We start from the raw sequence: 24,492 nt of genomic DNA, 5'->3' as shown, positions 1-24,492 counted from the left end.
AACACCTACACCAAATATCCTCATGGACCTCACTAATTTGCGGGTTCAAAATCTCTGCTCTTCTTTGCTTCTTTGCAGTGCCACACAGGGGAAGGCCATCAAAGCAGACACCGGAACAAATGGCTTTGCATAGCCTGGAATGGACCTGCAGTCTTTACACATTTGTCTCTAGCAGTGGCGGCCGGCAGCTTTAGGAGGGAAGGGGGCGGGCAGGAAGCACACACACACACACTCTTTCTTTCACACACACACAGGCACGCATGCAAATCCATTAACAACACTCATAACATTCAGACATGCACGCACGAACCAAACATTCATTTTAAAAGTTCACACACACTCATTCAATCACACACACACACGCACATCCATTAACACACATAACATTGAAACATGCACGCACGCAACAAACATTCATTTTAAAAGATTACACACACGCACGCACATCCATTAACAACACTCATAACATTCAAACATGCACGCACGCACCAAACATTCATTTTAAAGCATCACACACACACACTTACCTTCAGCCTCGGAGGTCCCAGGAGGGTTGGGACTGCTGCCTTCCCTCACTGGCTGACCTTAGGTCAGCCAATAAGGGAAGGCAGCAGTCCCAGCCTCGTCACAGAGTGGGATGGGGTCAGTGAGACTGCTGACCCCACCCCACTCTGTGACGAAGTGTCACTGATTGACACTCGCTTCAGGGCTTCAACCTGAAGCGCCCAGGGCGAAGACAATGGGTGATGCTTTCCTTGTCACCCAGGGGAGGGCCTCAAGGCACCTTTGCTGAGCCGAGGAGGTCACACCCAAAGGTGCTGTGACCTCCTCAGCCCAGCATAGTGCAGCTCAGGCAGCCGGGAGTCAGTGCAAATCGCGCATGTCTTTTCTTGGCTGCCTGACCTGAACATGAAGAGTGTCTGTCAGGCTGATCTTTGTTCAGCCTGACAGACACTCTTCATGAGGGGCAAAAGGTGTGGCCCCTCTGCCGTAAAGGACGGGCGGCGCCTGGTCTCTAGGGAGGGGAATGGCAGAGCAGATGGTTCTGCCATTTGAATCTACCATATCACTTGCTAACTGGCTGAGTTTCAGGCCAGCTGTACTGTATTTAGCTAGACAAATCGAAATTCTTAAATTTAAATTTCCAGAATCTATCCCTCTTGTCTTTCAAATGAACAGTACTTGGAAGTGACCCTCGAAAACTTGCTACCAGTGTTTTCTTTGTTTTTATATATTTATCTGGAACGTACATTGGGAGGAAGGTATGATTCTTGTAATTGTGTTTCTGCAAGTTCCTTTGGTGATACAGTATCATAGTACTGACTGAATGTCTTTCAGAATTTGGCGGAATGCATCTAGTGAGATTCAGAATTACTCGATACTGGGTGTTGCACACATATACACCCTCATCGCCACAAACCAGAATGTCTCAATAAATATTTCAATAATTTCTGGCTCTACAAATAGTCCTCTTTAAGGGGCAATCTAAAGAAAGAGGCTCGGTAAAATAATAGCATACGTAAAGAACATAACAGTATGATAAGCAAATATAAAGTAATCTCTATCATTCCTTTGGTTATGAGAAGGATTTTGATCTTACATTTCTCCCAAAACAGTTCCAAAGAAAAATATGTTACGAGTTAAGGGGGTAAAGCGGTGAATTAACAAAAACATTATACTTCATATTGGAATCTACGCTATGGTGTTTATTTAGTTATGGTGTATACAGATTCCCAGCTAACACCATTAACCCCTTCGCTGCCAGGCCTTTTCCCCCTCAGGTGCCAAGCCTTTCTTTGGCTATTTAGGGCAGTTCGCGCTTAGGCCCTCATAACTTTTTGTCCACATAAGCTACCCACGCTAAATTTGCGTCCTTTTTTTCCCAACATCCTAGGGATTCCGGAGGTACCCAGAGTTTGTGGGTTCCCCTTGAGGAGACCAGGAAATTAGACAAAATACAGCTAACATTTTGTTTTTAAAAATAAAAATGGGGGAAAAGGGCTGCAGAAGAAAGTTTGTGTTTTTTCCCTGAAAAAGGCATCAACAATGGGTTTGCTGTGCTAAAATTGCCATTGTCCAAGCTTCCAGGGACAGGCAGACTTGAATCAGAAAAACACATTTTTCAACACAGTTTTGGCATTTTACTGGGACATACCCCGTTTTTACTATTTTTTGTGCTTTTAGCCTCCTTCCAGTTAGTGACAGAAATGGGTGTGAAACCAATGCTGGATCCTGGACAGCTAAAGATTTCTGAAAAGTAGACAAAACTTTGTATTCAGCAAGGGGTCATTTGTGTAGATCCTTCAAGGTTTTCCTACAGAAAGTAATAGCTAAAATAAAAATAAAAAGAAATTGAGGTGAAAAAAGAGCCATTTCTGTCACGTTTTTCTTCTATAACTATTTCCAGTTATGGCAGATTTTTTAAAGCAATATACTGTTACTTCTGCTAGACTCTTCTGGTTGTGGGGCTATTTAGGGCTTGTAGGTTCATGAAGAACCCTAGGTAGCCAGAACCGATAAGGGAGTTTCACCTTCCAATGGGTTTTCATTGTGTAACGGGTATACAGCAATTCATTTGGTGAAACATAAAGAGTGAAAAGTAGGTATCAAGGAAACCTTTCTCTTTCCAAAATGGGCACACAATAAGGTGTTGAGAAGCAGTTGTTATTTGCACATCTATGAATTCCGGGGTCCCCATACTAGCATGTGAATCACAGGGCATTTCTCAAATAGATGTCTTTTTTACACACTGTCTCACATTTGGAAGGAAAAAATTTAGAGAAACACAAGGGCCAATAACACTTGTTCTTCTATTCTGTGTTCTTCTAAGTCTCCTGATAAAACTGGTACCTCACTTGTGTGGGTAGCCCTAAAGCCCACAACAGGAAACGCAATATGGACACATCACATTTATACATTGAAATCTGATGTGTTTTTTGGAAAGTTCCTACTTGTGGATTTTGGCCTCTAGCTCAGCCAGCACCTAGGGAAACCTACCAAACCTGTGCATTTTTTAAAACTAGACACCTAGGGGAATCTAGGATGGGGTGACTTGTGGAGCTCTCACTAGGTTCTGTTACCCAGAATCCTTTGCAAACCTACAATTTGGCAGAAAAAATACTTCTTCCTCACATTTCGGTGATAGAAAGTTCTGGAATTTGACACGAGCCACAAATTTCCTTCCACTCATTATTCCCCCAAGACTCCCGATAAAAATGGTACCTCACTTGTGAGGGTAGGCCTAGTGCCCGCAACAGGAAATGCCCCAAAACACAACATGGACACATCACATGTTCCCAAAGAAAACTAACCTGTTTTTCGCAAAGTGCCTAGCTGTGGATTTTGGCCTCTAACTCATCCGGCACCTAAGAAGACTTAGCAAACCTGGGCATTTCTGAAAATTAGATAGCTAGGGGAACCCAGGATGGGGTAACTTATGGAGCTCTCACCAGGTTCTGTTACCCAAATCTCTCAATTTGGCAAAAAAAACACTTTTTCCTCACATTTCGGTGCTGCAAAGTTCTGGAATCTGAGGGGAGCGACAAACTTCTTTCTACTCAGTGTTCCCCCAGGTCTCCCAATAAAAATGGTACCTCACTTGTGTGTGTAGGCCTAGAGCCCGTGACAGAAAATGCCCCAAAACACTATGTGGACACATCAAAATGATCAAATACAAAACTATCTGTTTTTGCGGGGGTGGGACAGGTGTTTTTGGTCCTGGGCTCAGCAGCCATCTAGGGAAACCTACCAAATCCAGATATTTCTGAAAACTAGACACCTGAGGGAGTCCAGGGAGGTGTGACTTGTGTAGATTCCCGCAGTGTTTTCTTACCCAGAATCCTAGGCAAACCTCAAATTTAGCTAAAAGATCATATTTTCCCCACATTTCTGTGTGGGATCATCACACTGGCACAAATTTCCTCCCACCCAATATTCCCCTCAGTCTCCTGATAAACATGATACCTCACTTGTGTAGGTGGGCCAAGTACCTGTGACAGGGAAGAGCCAAAAACAAGTCAAAATGAAAAGGGAAACAAAAGGGGTCCAAAAGGGCATTTTGAAAAAAAAAACATTTTTGGCGGACATGTGGGGCAGAATTTTTATCGACATAGATGCAACAATGCTGGGTGGTAGGAATTTTGTGGATCCCTACAGATTCCAGAAGGTTCCATCACCAAAATGTGGGCAAAATGTGTGATTTCAAGCAAAGTTGGAGGTTTGCAGGGCACTGTGGGTAAGAAAATGGTGTGGGGTGCATGTGAAGCACACCACCCTGGACTCACCCATATGCTTAGTTTTCAGATGTGTGTAGGTCTCAAATATTTTTCTACATGGCAGCGTCCCAAAGTACAAAAAGTGCAGCCCTCACCATTCCATGAAGGACAATTTTGAGAGTTAGACAAGCTCTCATGGCCCAAATGTAAAACCAAAACCCAAAATAATCAAATGTCCTCTTGTTTGCCATTGGGATAAGATTTTTAGTGTGCGGGGAGAGAGCTGAAGGACTGTTATTCCCTTCAGTTGGGATGGGGGGAGCATAACCATGCCCATACAGGTTGGTAGCCACCACACCACTATTTTTTTAAATTTGTATTCCCTGGCATCTGTTAGGCTTTCACCCCCCTACCCCCACCACCCCGGGGACTGGATCGGGGGTAACTGGCCATCTGCCCACCGGTGGGCAGAACAACTTTGTCCCCAGTTATTTTGGGGGGGTGTAGGGCAATATCCCCACCCTCCTTTTTGAAAAACATTCTTCCGTGGTCTTTGGTGGGCTTTCTGTCCCCCTTGGGGGCAGATTGGCCTTACAAAAATAGGCCAAATGGCCAACAGTAATGTGCCCCCATGGGAGCGACTCTTGCTCAAGGGGCTATCCCCAAAAACAAACACATACACACACACCAATCCCTGGTGTCTAGTGGTTTCTGCGCCCCCTTGGGGACAGATCAGCTGGGGGCAGATTGGCCTAATAAAAATAGACCGATCTGCCCCCAAGGTGGGCAGAAATGGCCTAAAATAAACTTGCCCCCCAGGGGAGCGACCCCTGCCTAAGGGGTCCCTCCCCTTGCATGAAATTGGCGTAAAAAACAAATCCCCGGTGTCCAGTGGTTTCTGCCCCCTTCAAGGGCAGTTTGACTTAATAAAAATAGGCCGATCTGCCCCCAAGGGGGGCAGAAGTAGCTTATAAATATTTTGGTCCCCTAGGGACTGACCCTTGCCTAAAGGGTCGATCCCCTCATGTCAATAAACAACTTTAAAAAAAAAGCCTGGTGTCTAGTTGTTTCTGCCCCCTGGGGGGGCAGATTGGCCTAATAAAAATAGGCCTATCTGCCCCCAAGGGGGGCAGAAGTGGCCTAAAAAAATCCCCCCCCCAGGGGAGCGGCCCTTGCCAAAGGGGTCGCTCCCTACATGTAAATTGTTTTTTTTTAAATGATCCTGGGTGTCTAGTGGCTTCTGCCCCCCTGTGGGCAGATAGACCTAAATAAAATAGGACGATCTGCCCCACCCAGTTGGGGGGTGGGGGGCAGAAAAAACCTAATAAAATATTGCACCCAGGGGAGCAACCCTTGTCCAAGGGGTCGCTCCCCTTCATTCTTTATATATAAAAAACAAACTCCCTGGAGTCTATTGGGCATTTCTGCAGCCCGATCGCTTTACGGTCGGGCTGCAGAAATGCTCAGAAAGACATGAAAGGAAAGGTACTTCCTTTCCTTTCATGTCTCTCTGCCCACTCCCACCCCGTGATCGGAAAAGAAATGCAACCATTTCTCTTCCGATCGCGCTGAAAGCTGAGCTTCCAGTGCTATGGGGGCAGCATCTGAAGTCAGCACGCAATTGCACGCTGATGTGGGGGGGCAGGAGGGGAAACGATTCCCCTTCCATCCCTGCCCAGAGGACGGGGGTGGAAGGACCACGGGGAACTCTAGCGCTGCCGCTGTGGGCCTGGTGCAGGACGAACTGGTCTCGCCCTCGGCAAATGGCGACTGTGGCAGTGGGTGGGACCAGCTCATCCAAGGTACCAGAGGGATTAAAGATTTCTAGAACGAGTTATGTCTGGCAAAAGTGCTGAAAGTTACATGAATATCAGGGGTATGAACACTACCGCCACAGAGTGTGGCCTGGGCCGAAAACGAAATGTGGGGCCCACAGGATGCTTCTTCAATTTTATCGAGGTGTGAAAAGCAGGACCCTTTCTATGTAACACACACAATATACTCCAGGGAAAGACAAAACATTATGTTTTCGCCCTCTAGAGGTCCTGCATGCAAGCTGCCTGATTATTAGCGAAGACAGCAGGCTTTACAATTAACATTTATAAACAAATGTTGCAGAAAGAGAGCCGGGCCCCCGGTAGGCATAGGGTATAATGTCCCTTCCTGCGACAGACCTGTAAACAGGTTCTTTCATAAATTTGTTACAGCTGGGTAAGAGTGACATGAAACGCTGTGCTCACAAATAACATATTATCTGTTTCAGTCCAGTGCATAACAATGAGATATTCAGTGATCTAGGGAGTGATAATCTTTCAAAAATGCCCTTTCATCCAAAGAGAAGGAAGTATATCAGGTCGCGAAGCTTAGGATGCAAAATCTGTGCTGCACCGAATGGAAATGAGAATGTAAAATAGAAGGCTACATACTCTAAGTAGGCAATGAAATTAAGACAAGGTTAACGAGGGTCTCCATTCAATATCTGCCCAGTCTACTTGTTAAGACATGCTAGTCAGATGATTGTCCATATAACTAACGACTGCCTAAACACAGAAATCATACCAGGTGCATTAAATAGATTATCCCCTCCCTGCTAAAGAAACCAGGACTAAATGCACACAATTTGCCAAATGTCTGACCCATCTCTGTTCCACCATATTTGCCGAAATGATTATAGAAAGTGTTTACTACTTAGGCATAGGATTTTGTTGAGCAGAGGGGGCATGGTCTGCACGACCAAGATGGTGGACGCGTGCTAGTGAGCCACTTATTCCCGCTCCCGTGGCTCCTCTTCGGCTGTGGTCATGACCAGTGCATTCTAGGAGGCATCACTAGTGCTGATATGCTGCGCAGGTGGAAGTGGCTGCCTTAACGAAGGACTGCTGCCGCACCGAGTGTCACCACTGCAGAGACTAACATGGTGGACGGCTGCAATGCACCGGCCTGCTGGAGTGGCCCAAAGCACCACGTTGGACTCTGTGGGCTTGACCAAGATGGCCTGCCTGCTGCAAGCTATGTGCTGTGAACATTGGGGCCAGACCCACCATCCTGCGCTGCCGCCGCTGCTGGTTGTGCAGCCGCTGACAGTGCGATCCATCCGATGTAGAGAGGTATGCTGCAGCCCCTTGGGGGAGGCCCATGCGTACCACTTGACTTGTGAGTGCATGCCCGATCCTGGTGAGATTGTCGGCGGCTGAGGGACTGCCCAAGGCAGCGACCAAGTCTCTCTTTCTTTGCCTTACTCTCTCCCTGCCTTGGAGGCTGCGATGCTCTGCCACATTTGTTCTGCTACTGCAAAGGAGGTTGGTGCAGAACTGGGAGCACTTTCCTGCGGCCTACAATTTCTGTCTCTGTGCTCTGGAGAGGGTACTGAGGGGGGAGCCCCTACCACCCAGACATCGTAGGGTGGGCCCCGGCCTGGCCCATGCCAGGGGCCCCCACCATTCGGCCAGGAATCTAGTGCTACTGCTGCGGCCACTGGCCACCTGTGTGGTACCTATGTGGTACCTGCCTGGATGACGCTGCCATTGTCTGTGTCACTGAGACAAACAGTGCTCAACGCACTAATCCCTCTCCACCTGGCGACTGGCTCCTCCTCCTATTCAGAGGGCTGCTCATGCTGCGGTGCCCCACGCGTAAGCTGCACCGTCAAGCGGGCTCTCGACCGCTCCAGACATGTTGTTGCCCTTGCTACCTACCTCACGATTCTTCAGCACAGTGGGGCATACTCAGCCAGTTGCACAGGGCCCCTCTTCGCGATCTGCAGCTACAGCCACGCCCAGTGATGATGTGCGCTGAGATCAGAGCCACTCCGATGCTCACAAGTCACCTGCCACCAAACTGGACTCGGTCTTGGCAGCCATAGGCCACACGCGCACTTACTGGAGACCTGGATTGATGGTGTGGTCTCTGACCTCAGTTTGCAACAGGCCGATCTCTGCAAGTTGGCAGATAAGGTCACGGAGCGGGCTGTCGCAGAGCTCCAACCCATAATGCAGCAACTGGAATCCTCCCTTTGGACCTTCCTGGAGCGAGTGGACATGCTAGAGAGGCAGGCGCAGGATGCAGAGGGCAGATCTAGACTGAATAATGTCCGTGTGATCGAACTGCTGGAGGGAGCGGAAGGACACGATGCGGTGGCATATATGGAACACTGACTCCGGGACTTCTTCCCCCATATGCTCTCACACATCACTTCTCCATTGAACATCTGCATAGGGTGCCTGCACAAAAACCTCCACCTGGCTCCTGCCCCAGGTCACTTCTCATTACAATGACAGGGATGCCGTACTCACTGAAACCAGGAAGCTACAGGAGATCATGGTAGACAATGCCAGAGTGCAATTTTTTCCAGACTATACAGTGGCAGTACAGCACCAACATAACTGCTTCCTTGCTGTTAAGCGCCACCTCCGTTGCCTGGAGGTACGTTAGTCGCTCCTGTTCCTGGCACGACTGCGCATAGTGTCTGGTGACACAACTCATTTCTTTAACACACCTGAATCTGCATGGGAGTGGCTGTAGTCATCCAAACACCAACAGTCCTGTACATTGGCACCATCCCGGGAGTCTCCCCAAGAGGTGCCGAGGGACAGAAGACGCTGCAGCAAACGGGCGGCACAGCCATTATCGCTTCGGACAACGCACAACCTCAAGCAAATACTAGCGGAGCAGCGTCATACGATCCAGCAGATGGCAGCTACGGCTGAACTGATGCAGTGCTCTGATGTGGAGGATGATGCGGCTGGTTCTTCTGAAGATGACAGCTCCACATCCACTAGGTCTTTCTGACGCCACAGACGGCTGACCTGATGATGTGAGATAGCTCACTCCGATCTGCACCTTCGAAGACTTCCCCAGGGGGCTCTGGTACAGATGATCGTTTGCTTGATGACGCTGTGCCCTGCGAACATTGCTCATGGTACGATGTGTGGGTTCTTTCCTTTAACACTTTCATCAATACATTTGCAGTCCTGTACACTGCCTAACATTGGTAGTCTCTCCTCTGATGACATACTAAATGACGCAGCGGGATGCTATGTACTGATCAGAGGCAGGCTAGATGGTTGCCCCCTGTTGCTGGGTACACTTTATGCCCCAAACACTGAACAGGCTTCCTTCTTGCACACACTCTCTCGGGTGCTGCCTCCCTGGAGTGGACTTCCCTGGCTTATTGGAGGGGACTTTAACAGCATGCTAGATGTGGTCATTCCCACTGTTGCCTCATTCATTAGCTGTCTTTAATGCTCAGTTACTTCGTGACTGGCTACAGAGTTGGCAGCTTGTGGACATATGGCGCTACCATCACCTCGTAAACCGGGTGTATTCTTATTCCTCAGCACCGCATTTCCTCGATTTTTGACCTGATAGGTTGGTCGGTCCTGATGCCTCATTCAGCTAAAGTGCATGCCACTGCTGACAAAGCAGGCACCCTCCTGGCATGACTAATCCGACAGAACAACCTGCGCAGTCCGATAGCAGGATTGCGCTCGGCAGCGGGAGATATGCTGTACACACAGCACGACTTCATATCGAACTCACCCGTCATTACACCTCACTATACATTACGACCACAAATTCACCTCCGGAGCAGGTTGCATATTCCTAGAGTCAGTGAGGCAGCCTTCCATATCGCCTGAGCACTGCTCAGAACTGGATGAACCGATCACGGTGCTGGTAATTCATGGGGCCATAAGGGCACTCTGCACTGGCAAGGTGTTGGGCCCGAAAGACTCCCAATGCAGTTCTCTAATAAGAGGGAAATGCAGATGATTATGTGGACTTTTTGAAGAAATGATTAGTCTCATGTAAATTTGGTGCTTTTAATAATGAGTAATAAGAGACAAAATAGTACTGCAGAAATGTAACAGTACAGTGCAAGAAAGACCATGGCCAGAGTCAGTAGGGCAGAAGTGCCAGGCCACAGTGCCAAAAGGGGCAGCCCACAACAATGAAAGGGTTCAAGAAAGTGTTGGGAACGTGAATGCTGTGAGTAGGACAACGTGTAGTCCTCAGAGTGGGAAGGATGGGAACAACTTCAGAAACAACACAAATAAGTGTTAAAAATGTGGAAACTGCAGACAAAAGCTTCAATCAAAGCGAGATGCAATAAATGAAGTAATTTAAGTCATTTTGCATAGTATGCAAAGGGAGGGAAGTACATTATTAAGAGTTAGGTGTGTGAAAGAAGATGACTGTAAGAGTTCAAGCAATATTAACTTTTAGATTCAAGAACACGGGTGATACTGGGAAGTTTTACATAGAAAAAAAGGACTACCAAAGTTACTGATCTAAAAAATCTTATTGTAGTGTTACATCCTAAAAGTAATGAACAAGTCCTTTTGGTGTGACCATACGGCATTTCTGAGAATCTTTAGTAGAATAACATGGAAGCTCGAAGATGTCAAAGCTAGGATACTACTTAAATAGAATCACCCAAGTGTAAGTGTCACAAAGTATGCAACATTTATATTTCATTGATTCGAAGAAGTAAGAATTGTGGTAAACAAGTTAGTAGATATTGGTGTGATTAAGTGGATTCAACGGAATGGGCTGTCCTAATAATTGTGGCATGACATGCCATTGGTAAGCTACTGGTTCTCTTTCAACCTTAGGGAGCTTAACAAAAGCTCAGTTATAGATAAGAATCCATTACCAAATGTGCTGACAGGTTGACACTTATAAAGATGAATGCTTCTTTACCAAAGTCGGACTATTATCTCGGTATCATCAGATTTCTTTGTTTTTGAAATGTAGACTGCTAAAAAGTTTTACACCCCAGAGGGGTGTTTCCAGTTTATCCTTATGCCATTTGGCTAGAATATGTGGCTGTTGTTTTTCAGTCCCCATGCAGGAACAGTTAAGGGTGTTTATAATTTTTAAGATGTCATTCTTGCTACTGGCAAAGCGAGCAAGTAGCAACACTTGCAGTTACAAAAGAGCAGTAACCATCTTAGAGAACAATGGATTAATGTTAAAATATTCTAAGTGCAAGTTTGCCACGTAAAGAATAACTTTTCTGCGCCGCAGAATAAGCACTCGTGTCCAGGCAGTAATGAAAGCTCCTGCACCTGCAAATAAGGATAATTAGAGATCTTTTCCGGGTCATATGGAGTGCTCCTCGGAATCAAAATGTTTCCAGTGTCAGGTTTTCTATGAGATGGTTAATGAGAAAGGGAGAAGGCTTGAATGGATTTCTGAGAGTGAAAATTCATTTCAGAGTGTGAAATACACAATTTGCTGTGCACCAGGATTACCCATTTTTTTACCCTAACATAGATAGAATTTCAACAACAGATGCTAGCAGAAAAGGTTTAGGGAAAGTATTGTCAGAGGACAGAAACGGAAAATAATTTCCTATCGGATGTGCATCATGCTCAGTTTCATAAGAAGAAACGTTTTCTGTAATTGAAAAAGGAAAGTAACTCTGCGTCCGGGAGTAGTGTAGGAATGATGTTTGGAGCAGCAGGTTTGAGCTTGGAAGTGATCCCAAGCCCCTTAGAAAGTTGGTAACTACCGATGGTGTATACTCAGTGTCTGGGGTAAATTGTCCACCAAGTTAAAATACTATTTATACAAGGTACCTGGTATTTATAACTTAATTTATGCCATCTGATCTAGAATGCCTGTACCCCTTGAAGAAAATGAGGAAACCACGTATAATGCAGGTAATGACTGTTTGATTGCTAGTGTTAGAAGGTATGTAGATGTACTGCTATGGAAAGATGGCTGGTTAAAAAGGGTGCACTGAGGATGAAACTCTTGACTGGGATAATGGTTTTGTCAAGGATGGTTGGCTAATGAAATCCCTATTAGATGTTGATGTAAAACCATTTTGGGAATTAGGGCGTGAGTTGGCTCATAAAAGCACTCTAATTGACTGGAAATTATATCTCCAGTCAATGTAAGGAAAAAACATTATTAAGGTATGTGACGAAGGTCACCCAGGTATTGTTCGTTCAAAAACAAAAAAGCAGTTTTAAGTGGCCAGGACTTGACATGTATGGAGACCATTCAAAAAGGTGCTGAGTTTAGCGTGAAACTGCTTATGAGCTTCTGAAAGCGTTGGGACACCCAAGTGCCCAATCATAATGGGGCCTAATCAGAATAAAATGTATCATGAAATATATCATTGTTCTGATTGTGAATTGGAAACAGGAACTAAAGAAGATTTTATTCCTATAGGATAACAATAAATTACTCTATGAAATTAAGTCCATTTTCTACATTGTGTGGGAGGACTCCTTATACAAAAGTAATGCCAGGTTGGACAAAGATACAGAGGGATGTGAATTATTTAGTGAAGTAATCAAAAGTAGTGTTCAGAAATCACCAGCCAGATACAAAAATATATTAGGCAAAAAAGCTGGTGCAAGAGAAACTCTGATTAAAATGGGGCAACAAGTACAGGTGAAGAGAGGAGTTTGTTCATAGAAGGGTGATTCGAAATTTTCAGTACCAATGAAGGTAATTTAAATTCTATGCAATTCTGTTAGATTGGAGGATGGGCAGCTATGGCACATGGGCACAGTTGCGTTATGTAGATCAAGAAGTTATGTTTATTCCAGTTGTATAGAAAGCATGAAAACATTTGCTTTTTGAGGCTTGAGCTCTTCAAAATTGAAAGGATGAGTTACTGGTGGCTGGTGATTTAGAGGATTGTAAAGAGGCTACATGATACAGGGTGACTCACACAGTGACTTAGAGCCTGGCTTAAGAGTTTGGCAGACGTGTTACTCTTCATAAACTTGACAGATATCTCATCCGTCATATTACAAGTGCCATTGGATATAATGCACTTGTAAAATGGTGGACGAGATGGAATGTGACGGAGTAAAATGCCCGCCAAACTCTATAGGCTCTTTGTGAGGAATGTAGAGAACAATGGGGATTGCTCTCTAATGATGTTGAGGTCTGAGGATCTGCGTGATGAGGGTGAAGAGGTGAAGAACCACATGGTAAGTTGTTCTAGTAGAAAAGTAGAATGGCCTGCAAGATTTGATAACTGCATCTTTGATTGACTCCAGCACTATTATGTGTTACTATGATTTCCAAAGTAGATATGGTACTGACCTGGATTTAAATAAAACTGCCCGTGCCTTGTATCTGCAATGTACTGTTGATTTTATGTTGTTTCTGTTAGTAGTTTTATGTATTATGTTTATGTGTATTGCTTTGTTGGATTATGCTTTATTTAGGGAAGAGGATGTGCGTGGTGTTGCAGTTCCACCCTGTATTATTTTATGTGGTTTCACTTTAAGGTGTTTGCAGTTTCTCCTGTGTTCTTTATGGGTTGCTGTGGGGGTTGAGATTTCAAGCTTGCCAGTTGTAAGCAAACAGTGGTGCGAACAGGATGTACTGGGTTCAAGGAACAAGTATCTGCTTCGAATACCTCTTAGTGCTGAATGTGTTGTCGAAGACACTACAGATCTGTCATTTGGTAGGAAGAATGTTGCCAAACAATTGGTTGTTTAAAGTGCAAGGCCACTGATCAAAGCTTTGAAGCCCTACAGTGAAGCTGTGGGAAAGGGGGCATGTGAAGGTAGCCAAGCCGTTGTACAATAAGAAATTCGGTAGGTTTGTCATTTTTGTCCTCTCTACATTACCCTTTGATGGAAATACAGTCGCTTTGCTAACCACGCAGCGTCCTGAAGTACAAAGTTAAATCATCCCTGTTATGTGACAATAATTACTGCTGCTACGATGACAGCTTTAAAAACTTCAGGGTGGAGCTGCTGTAGATGCTTTTATATACACTGACTTTCCTCGACAAAAGCCATCAAGGCAAAGCCTTTATGTTGCAGTTAAATACAGAAATAACAATTCAGCTGAAACTCCAGCAGACAAAAGACCATTCTTATCAGTTCAGGAGAAAGAGTTGGAACAGGGATGGGATCACTGAACAATTATTTCCTCCTCATTTCTTCAGAATGCTGGGAAACATGTTTTCCTAATTTTCTTTGCCATTTCCTGCTTTGTCGAACATTTGTGTCGTCAAGCATGTTGTCAAGTAATACACAGGTAAGGCTGTGCGAACCACGCAGTGTGAAGTAATGAAATAGTACATGCATAGCACCAGAGGAGGGTTGGACAGGAAGTGTGCCTTCTACCGTCCCAGCTGCCACCTCTCCTTGACACCTGTGAATTCCAAGGAAGGACAGAGATGAAGCTGCTGTCACCACCAGCGAGGGGATCACCAGGGCCAGAATTGCCATCTATTCCACTGGGCCTTTAGCCGGGAGGGCTAGAGCCGCTGGAGCCCAGTTTTTTAAACTTGACGGTCGTCTCTGCAACTTCCCAGGGATCATGGCATAAAGAGAGACAGAGAGTTCAGAGAGAGAACAAGATATTGAAAACAAAGATAAAGAAAAGAAATAAATAGGGAGGGAGCGGGCAGGTTTGACAATTTCTGGCGGGACTGCTCTTGGTTTCCATTTTACCCTTGGTGGTAACTGGGATGTGGGAGTGGACTGTGAGCGGCTTCCTAGAGTGGAATGGAAATGAGTTGCCCTACAAGACCGCTGGGAGCACAAGAGACCTGTGAATTATGAAGAAGTAAACAAGGCCGTCACATTGTATCACAGTGATCAAGATGAACTGGTTCACTTACAGTTGCATTTCTTCTGTACAAATCTAAGTTTGCACGCCGTCCTATACGTGGATAAACGAATGCGATCCAGATCTTGTGCCCCTAATGGGGAAAAAACATACAAAAAATGACTTTGGCAGAAGGAAAGAAAACATTAAAATAATCCCAGGAAAGAAAACCAAGATTATTCTAAATACATTAAATAAAGATTCAATATTGTTTTAGTATGAAAATAACATTCTTGCATCTAAATCCATCCAACTTTCTTTTACAAGTTAAAGTAGGCATTTTCTCACATAAAGTGAAGTAAACTATTTCAAGGGAATCTATAAGAGAAGAGCAATACACAGTTGTCCTTAGAAAGATGAACAGTGTAAGTAGATTATTTAACTGAGATTCATTGTAGGTCCACAATCACAATACAAACAATTGCTAAAATGCAATTCAGTCGACTTTGTGACACTCACTATGCTGACACTGAGGACATCAATGCGCTCTTGAACAGCCAATAAAACTTTCTGTGACCTCTCAACAGGACAGTGCTATTAGCACTCCCCCGACGCTCCTGCCAGGACTCCTCCCTAGAAGGTGAAGTAGTACTCCCTCACTACGGCCCCTACAGCACCACTTCTCTCCAAGCTCCTACAACGCTCCTTTCTTACAGCCAACGTGCTCCTCTGTCCTCCCAGGTCCCTGCTGCGCTCTTTACTTTAGGTGCTTCTTTTATAGCGGTCCCACCAGAGAGGTTACACAAGTGAATCCTACAGCTAGACTCTCTCTCTCATCTGCAGCACTTCCACGGGCTACTGCTACGCACACAGCACCATGCCTTATGCAATCACTCTAGCTGGGCTCATGAAGTGCTCCTTCAGTCCTCCCTTCAGGTCCGCGCAACACTGTCTTCTGTCAGACCTCGGCTGTGCACCATTTCTCCTGAATCCTGTAGTGTACACTATACCCTAGCTCCTACTGACAACGCAACTCTATGCTTATGCACTGCTCCCTCCCTACTGCACCAGGATCTTGCAGTGCTGTGCACTCCTGATTCTCATTCTCCTGCAGGGCTATTTCTCTCCAGCCTTATGCCAGACTTATGCAGCACTTTGCTGATTCCATCTCCTGTAGCTCTCCCTCCATGCTCATGCACTACTCGCTCCCTCTCGGAGGCCAGGCTTCTGCAGTGCCCCTTCCAATCACGCTCATGCAGCAACTTCCTCCAATCCAGCTTTTCCAGTACTTTCTTCATTCACGTTCCTACAGCCATTCTTCACGCCAAGTCCAGGAGCAGGCACACATCATCAACATCATGCGCCCCATGCAGCTCCTGAAACTCAGTAGCACTGATAAAAAAGCTAATTACCAGCTCTCTCAGCAGAGCTTGTGGCTGGGCATGAGAGGAAGACTTGGCTTTTTGCACTTTGAATGCTGGGACTCGTTCACCCATACCCATTATAGGAAAAAAACATCCACAAGACCCAACATGCAAAGTGGTCTTGGCTTACAAAGTCAAGATTCACTGAAGGTGTTACACATGACATGGGTCCACCTGGCGATTTAGTAGAGGGTACCTCGAGCCCTACACACCCGCTCTTTAACTATAACCCATGCAGGTAACCACCACCTAACATCCAGCTGCATTCTCTACTTCGGATCCACCTTTACCCCACTCGCAGACCTTCTTCCCACCAAACTGTTAACAAGCCCCTTGGTTTATTTGACCTGTGGTGAAGCTGTGGCGGAGTACTGTCTACTATACTCCCTAGCTGCCATCAAGTTTGTTTTTGAGACTGTCAGGAGGAGATCAAAACTCACTTGACTCCTAACAGTCAAACTAGTCCTATGTGTGACTCATCCTCCACAGCACCATGGATTGAGTCCAACACTGCAGGACCCAGAGGCTACCTGAGTTCTGCCCCAGTATTGACAAGCCAGTAAACCTCAGTCTGTGACTTTCATACCAGACTTATTAAAATACACATGGAGGCCACTTTGCTGCAGCCAAAGATAGTCCCAAATTCAGCATAGGGACTACAGCCATGACAGACCCACATATACACATGCATGTTGATCAGAAGCTGCACATTCCCTGTTAGAAATGGGGTTTTTGGTTGGCAGTCAGGTTACTCTCTGTCCAAGCAAGAACCCTCACTCTAGTCAGGGTAAGTCACACACAATCCAAATTATCCTGTGCCCACCCTCTGGTAGCTTGGCACGAGCAGTCAGGCTTAACTTAGAAGGCAATTTGTAAAGTATCTGTGCAATAAATCATACAATAACACCATATAACACCACAAAAATACACCACACAGTGTTTAGAAAAATATAGAATATTTATCTGGATATTTGTAGATCGACACAATAAAAGATGCAATAAGAATTTGTAGAAGTATCACTAAAAAAGTGATATAAAGTGTCTTAAGTCTTTGAAAAGCAAACAAAGTCTCTTTCAAGCACAAAGTACCTGGTTTGGAGTGGAAAATCTCTGCAGAGGGCCGCAGAGGAGGAGATGCGTGGAAAAATGGTGTGTGCGTCGGTTTCGCCCCTTCACACACGGACTTGCGTTGTTATTTTTCACGCAGGGAGACGTGCGTTGTTCTGCGGGAAGAAAAATGGTGTGTGCGTCGGTTTCGCCCCTTCACACACGGACTTGCGTCGTTATTTTTCACTCGGGGAAGACGTGCGTCGTTTTCTGGCACGCGGGCCGACTCCTTCTATGGTTCGCGGGATTACCAGATGTCCCAGGGTCTGTGCGTGTATTCCTCGGCTTGTTATCCGGCTGCGCATCGTTCCGGGAGGCTGTGCTTGGAATTTTCTTTCTTACGGCAGGCGTTGCGTCGATTTCCTCTCTGGAAGCCGGGCGGCGTTGTCCATGCGAGGACGTGTGTCGAAGTTCCGGTCGCCCCGTAGGCGTTGCATCGGGTTGCGTCGGCGTGCGGCGATTTTCTCACCGCGGATCAAGCTGTGCGTCGAATTTTTCGGCGCACAAGGAGTCCAAATGAAAAAGAGAAGTCTTTTTGGTCCTGAGACTTCAGGGAACAGGAGGCAAGCTCTATCCAAGCCCTTGGAGAGCACTTTGGCAGCCAGACAAGAGTTCAGCAAGGCAGCAGGCCAACAGCAAGGCAGCAGTCCTTTGTAGAAAGCAGACAGGTGAGTCCTTTGAGCAGCCAGGCAGTTCTTCTTTGCAGGATGCAGGTTCTGGTTCAGGTCACTTCTCCAGCAAGTTTCTGAGGTGGTAGGGCAGAGGCCCTGTTTAAACCCAAATGTGCCTTTGAAGTGGGGGAGACTTCAAAGAGTGGTTTAGAAGTGCACCAGGTCCCCTTTCAGTTCAATCTGCCTGCCTGTCTGCCAGGGTCCCAGTAGGGGGTGTGGCAGTCCTTTGTGTCAGAGCAGGCCCTCCACCCTCCAAGCCCAGAAAGACCCATTCAAAATGCAGATGTATGCAAGTGCGGCTGAGTACCCTGTGTTTGGGGTGTGTCTGAGTGAATGCACAAGGAGCTGTCAACTAAACCTAGCCAGACGTGGATTGTAAGGCACAGAAAGATTTAAGTGCAGAGAAATGCTCACTTTGTAAAAGTGGCATTTCTAAAATAGTAATATTAAATCCAACTTCACCAGTCAGCAGGATTTTGTATTACCATTCTGGCCATACTAAATATGACCTTCCTACTCCCTTCAGATCAGCAGCTGCCGCTTCAACAATGTATGAGGGCAGCCCCAATGTTAGCCTATGAAGGGAGCAGGCCTCACAGTAGTGTAAAAACGAATTTAGGAGTTTTACACTACCAGGGCGTGTAAACTACGCAGGTACATGTCCTGCCTTTCACCTACACAGCACCCTGCTCTAGGGGTTACCTAGGGCACACATTAGAGGTGACTTATGTGTAGAAAAAGGGGAGCTTTAGGCTTGGCAAGTACTTTTAAATGCCAAGTCGAAGTGGCAGTGAAACTGCACACATAGGCCTTGCCATGGCAGGCCTGGGACAAGGTAAAGGGGCTACTTGAGTGGGTGGCACAACCAGTGCTGCAGGCCCACTAGTAGCATTTAATCTGCAGGCCCTAGGCACATCCAGCGCACATTACTAGGGACTTATGAGTATATTAAATAGTCCAATTGGGTATGATCCAGAGTTACCATGTTTAAAGGGAGAGAGCATATGCACTTTAGCACTGGTTAGCAGTGGTAAAGTGCGCAGAGTCTAAAAGCCAGCAAAAACAGAGTCCAAAAAGTGGAGGGAGGCAGGCAAAAAGTTAGGGGTGACCACCCTAAGGCATGTCAGGTCTAACACTCCTAGCATGTAGAACCAGTAAAGAAGGATCAAACTGAGTGTAGTGTGCCTAGTGGTGCATTCGTATAGCCTGTTGTAAGCAGGGCAGCTTCACAAGACCAATATTTTAAAGAGGAAACTATTAGCTGAAGCCATATGATTTTAAATGCAATATTTGGTTTCAAATTCCAAAATGAATAAGTCTAACATGCGATGTGTGAAACTTGGAGTAACTAGAATACAACTGTACCACTGTTCTCTTCAGTCCCCGTTATCTACAGTATATGTTGAAAAAGTTTGGAAAATGTAATTTTCCACCCGAAAGTTGCAAATTAAAAGGACATGTTACATTTTACATACTAGGAGACACATCCTGCAGAATCATACGTTGTGTTTTTTAGAAGCAGGTGAAACAACACAATATATAATTCACTCCTGTTTCCCACATCTGTACTCTTATGAAAGTGACTTTTACTGCAATTTAGAGGTCTTTGCCTTTAAAAAGAGAACTTTGGCTGGGCCTGGTAAGTAGGCTCTAAGTGGGACATGGAAAAAAGATTGATTTCCACACACATTTTTCTATTTAAATGTATAGGTAATCTATGACAAGTCTCTATGGCCATGGAACTAGCTTGCCTTGTTGTGACTGTATATATATATAGAGATATATATATATATATATATATATATATATATATTTATATATATTATACCTTCAATTTTGTTAAGGGTAGTCAATGATCACTATTAATGCGTGTTTTCTCTATTCAATAGCTGTCTAAAGAAACAACAACGGATTCAAATAAACAAGTCTTTTGTTAAATGTCAGCACAAACTGCTTTTTAAGAATAAATTGCCCACTTTGAGTAACATCTCTTGAAAAGAAGACATCAATCTTTATCCTCTGATGCAAGAGCATCGGAAACTGGCGTATTTTTCTGCTATGCTGCTTTATGATAGACTGGCAAACATCTCTTCCAGTATGTTAAATATTTCCAGATTTCATGTATAATCTTAGATTTTGTTAAATTTCACATAAAAAGTTGTGTGTTTTCTATGTGTGTGCCTACTTTCTTACTAATTTTTTTAAATCTAAATGATTGATTGAAAACACAAAATAGGCCTGGTCCACGTTTCCACGTTTTAGGACCAATACAATAAAATGCACCATCAAAATTATTCTACAATCGATATAGATGTTCACATGAGGAATTTCAATGAAAACCCTCGACTGTCACAGTAAAGTATATCACCAAGAATTCCAGTGATAGTGTCGCTTTCTAAAATTACTCCTAGAACAAAAATGTCTTCAATTCGATCTGTTGATGTTTTAAGGGCGTACTTGCAGATTGCATAATTAAGGGATCACTCTTTCTTCTACTCAAAAACGTATTTCTCTCTTTTTAGATCTAACGTTATGTTTCTCTTAATATACAACTAACAAATGTAGCCTTGAATAACAGTGAAGACAGTTCATACCAAATGTTTAAGTTTCGTCAAAGTTAATCCTGTCACCCAGGTGTGCTCTTTATCCCATATTGGCACCGAGTACGCCTATGAGTTTGTAATGGTAAAAACATTCTGAAGCCTGCGAGGTGCATAGAGGAACCAGGCAGGGATGCCCATAGTCACCTCTGCTGTGTCGGGCCATTAGCAGCATTCATTATAAACCAGGAAATTCCGAGAGGAATCGTGTTGTGTCCTGACATACTCACAGAATTCTGCTATATGTAGTGTTGTCTTGTAACATGTCCTTAGACAAATAGATCTATTTGGCTTGGCACCTTGTCTCAGACCCAACTGAGATACGTCCTGTCTGTTCCGGTTCCGTGCAGGGGAACTACTGGATCTTCTGCCCAGCTCTCACTGCAGTGGTCTGAAAGGGCTTTTAAATATCTGGAAGTCCAAGTGTATCATGAAGATGTAGACATCATAGAGAGGAACTTGGGTAGGATCATTAGTGCTGCTAAAAGCTACACAATTTTATAACAAGCTGTCATTGACTACCATGTGTAGCATTGTTCCCTTAAAAAATGATTCTATTGCCTTGCTTGCATTACGTTTTTCGAAAATTGAAGGTGACTGTCTCTGGGGGTGATGTTAATGTTCATGATTACCAGAATTCCTTCATAGCTTCCCAATTGCAGTGGTGGCCAGGTGGTACGCAGACCCTCAGACAGAGGAACCTAAATCTATAAGACGAGTGCATTGAGGATGGGGTTGTCTGACTGTGATAGATGTGTTAAGTGGGACTGCCAATCTAGTAACAAAGTACTGATAGCGAAAATGTTCGTCCAAAATGAAGATGGCCGTGGCCCATGTACTGGAGACTCCCTGGAGGTTATATCCCCGGTTTGAGAAAATGTGCATGGCATGTAAACCAACCCTGATCTCTGGACAGGTGTTGAAGTGGTTAAACGTGGAGACATGTATGTTGAGCACACTTTTATGACTTTTAAGGAAATGTGACCAAAGTGTGACTAACCAGCAGGCCAGTTTCTCACTAATGGCACTCATTCCTGGGCTATTAAAAATGTCTGAAAAAGTGGGGGCAACTGCAGAGCCGAAGGTACACAAGACCCTGACAGTGGTGTAGCATTAGGAAAAGACTGGAAAGCCACAACTATATTATACTGTGCTATCACTCAACAGACTAAAATTAGTCTTGTTGTAATGTGAGGGTGCTGAGAAACAGGCCTGGCCAAAAGGTTCACTGATAAGGAAAGTCTGGAAATCCGAGAATTCCCCTTGAAAGTCACCGGAAATGCAATACTCAAATGAATCCAATGTAAGATATTGCATTGAGCCTCCTTCACTCCCAATAGATTACAAAGAATTTACCCAAATTACATTGATAAATGTTCCAGAGGCCTCTCACCTGAGGAGGTCCACATGTTTTGGAGTTGTTCAGTATTTAGTTGATATTAAAAGAGGGTCACTGACGAATTAGCTGAGGTACAGGCTTACTGTCTCTCCAGAGAACCATAAACTGGGATTGAGGTCTGGACCCAAGAAAGGGAAGTTGGTGATTAAATTATTCGATCTGGGTTTGTCGGTCACCAAAATCCAAATTGGCATAGCATGGAGGACTGTGAATGCATCCACACGAGTCGTGGTTGACAGAGGTGCACAAATAGGTGGAAGTAGTATGTGATTCATTGTTGTCACATCATAAACAGGCCCACAGACCAGCTGCTTTAATAGTGTTCAACAACTGCATGCTCTGAATTCTAAAAATGATGAAAGGCCTCCGTGTTTGCCTGCATGATGATGGGACCTCATTTTGCTGTTCTCCTGGAGACGTTCTTCATGCACTGTAGATGTGAGGTGCTCTCCTATGTGCCTCCCACCTACAAGTCTATAGTGTGTGGGTGGAACTGGTGCATGATTGGAAATGAGTACCCACCACCTCCCAAATGTGCACTCTTCTTAGCACTGATGTTGGTTGCTTCTTAGCTGTTCACTTTTGTATGTTGTGTATCCTCCATGACTTTCTGACTGGGTTTATGTTTTGTACTTGTTTTGACTGTTTACACAATTGATATGCATTATGAAACTATACAATGGATACTGATGAACATACTCTTGATGTACTCTGCAATTGTACTGCACATTCATATGACCCAATTAGGAAATTAAAAATGGACCAGAGTACAATGTAGAAATGTATGTATAAAATAATTTTTGTAAACAGCATATGCCTTATGATGATCTATTTTAGGCATATACACAAGATATAGATGCAGACCTAAGTTTGTGCCCTTCCTGAAGAGTTCTGTGTGTGAGCAGGCTGAGGATGACTGGTAGAAGTTGGACAGCAATCTGAAAGATACTTTAATAGAGTAAACCGGTGCAGGGGATTTGTGTTGGAGTAAGCAGAGAAAGGCACCAAAATAGTAGGAGCATCTACAGTGCCTCTCTGTTCTGTGTGTCTACATTAGAGGTGTGTGATATTAAAGAAAGCTGTGTAATGTTTACACAACTTAATATTTGTTCAAGTTTCAGATAGGAAGATATTTGCACTCTGAAGGTATGCTACTTAGAATGTACATTGTAACATGCAGTTAAAGTGTTGCTTCTCTTGTTTGTGTGTAAAGTTTGTAGTCCGTGGAGAGAGCATCACTGATCAAGGAACGGACAACCATTCCTTCTTGAAAATGCAGCCCTGAAGCTATCCACAACAGTACAATCTTCTCGCGGTGAACAAAGAATCAAATGAACTGAATCTGGTATCAGAAAAATAGTCTTTAAACACTTGATAAGAGAATAACATTTGATGATGTTTAAGTACCACCCACCTTCTTCCAAATCATTTATTACATCATAAAACTTTCTGGTACTAGATCTAATACATTATTTTTTGTAACATTTGGGGTGGTGTCTGCAGCATGTGGTCTAGTCCCAGGGTATAAGGGTGCATGAAGCAGATAGTCAGTCAATGACTAGCATATCTTCTCAGTAAGGTAAGTGAAGAATACATATTTCTTGGCCATGCTATCAATAAGGTACCTTTCGTTTCTCTCCACATGGCTGTCCATTATGTGAAAATCGGAAGGGTCTCACTTTCCATAAAACCATTCATTACATATATGAAGCAAACAAGCAGGTCGAGTAAAAAAAAAACAAGTGACGAGGAAGAAGGATTTGTGAGCATGATGCCCCTAAAGTCATATAGGAAAGTCTTTTGAGCTGATGACAACGCGTCCATATGTATGTATTTTGCATGTATAGAACAGTATCTGAACAGCCCAAACTCAGCTGGAAAGCAACCAGATGCAGAAGAATGGGCGGCAAGAGACATGGGGAATAATTCTGATTCCATAGAATCATGCAGGTAGCAAGAACTTTCCTATGGGCATGCATTGAAGCTGAAGGTGAACTTTGGGAGTATCATCATTTTATTTACATTAGTTCTGCAAAGTATTGAGAAGGAAAGATAACCTATGAGCTCAGAAGTTTCTTTGTTTCTGTCATAAGTTCATTAAAATTTACTTGGACCATTATGTCCAAATCTTTAACCAACTGAATCCCTCAGTATCTAATTTCCTTTTTTCCCAAAGGACTATCAGAAAAGGCATTCCATGGCCTCAATTCCTTTATTTGCTGGCTTACTAAATAGCCTGAAACCCTCCAAAAGACACTACGTGCATGTAAGATAATGGGAAACAAGCTCATAAAATCTTGTGTGTATATCATCAGATCATCTGCGTATAGGGTCACTTCTTTCTCCCAATCGTGGTGCTGAAATTGATTTTTCCTAATCCTTCTTGCTAAAGGTTCGATATAAAGGTCGAAGAGTAGTAAGGGACAAAAGACACACTTGCTGTGTTCCTCTCCCTATGGGAAACTGTCAGGATACTTCAATTCGATTTCCTCAGAAGCAGAAGATAACTCCTCAGTCCCGACCCAAGCTACTCACAACGAATAT

The 24,492-nt window shown here is 44.4% G+C and overlaps 1 protein-coding gene across 18 annotated transcripts in view; it reads right to left on the bottom strand.

Annotated features, from left to right (window-relative positions):
• Positions 1 to 24,492, bottom strand: part of DTNA (dystrobrevin alpha) — an 892,688-nt gene that overhangs the window by 246,433 nt on the left and 621,763 nt on the right. For all 18 annotated transcript variants that reach the window (XM_069220106.1, XM_069220107.1, XM_069220103.1 and 15 more), the window contains one exon: positions 14,821 to 14,901. In XM_069220106.1, the coding sequence (XP_069076207.1) occupies positions 14,821 to 14,901 (81 nt within the window). The remainder of the gene's footprint in view (positions 1 to 14,820; positions 14,902 to 24,492) is intronic.

The sequence above is a fragment of the Pleurodeles waltl genome, chromosome 2_2 (assembly GCF_031143425.1).
Source record: "Pleurodeles waltl isolate 20211129_DDA chromosome 2_2, aPleWal1.hap1.20221129, whole genome shotgun sequence".
NCBI lineage: Eukaryota > Metazoa > Chordata > Amphibia > Caudata > Salamandridae > Pleurodeles > Pleurodeles waltl.
This window is presented reverse-complemented; position numbering and strand designations above follow the sequence as displayed.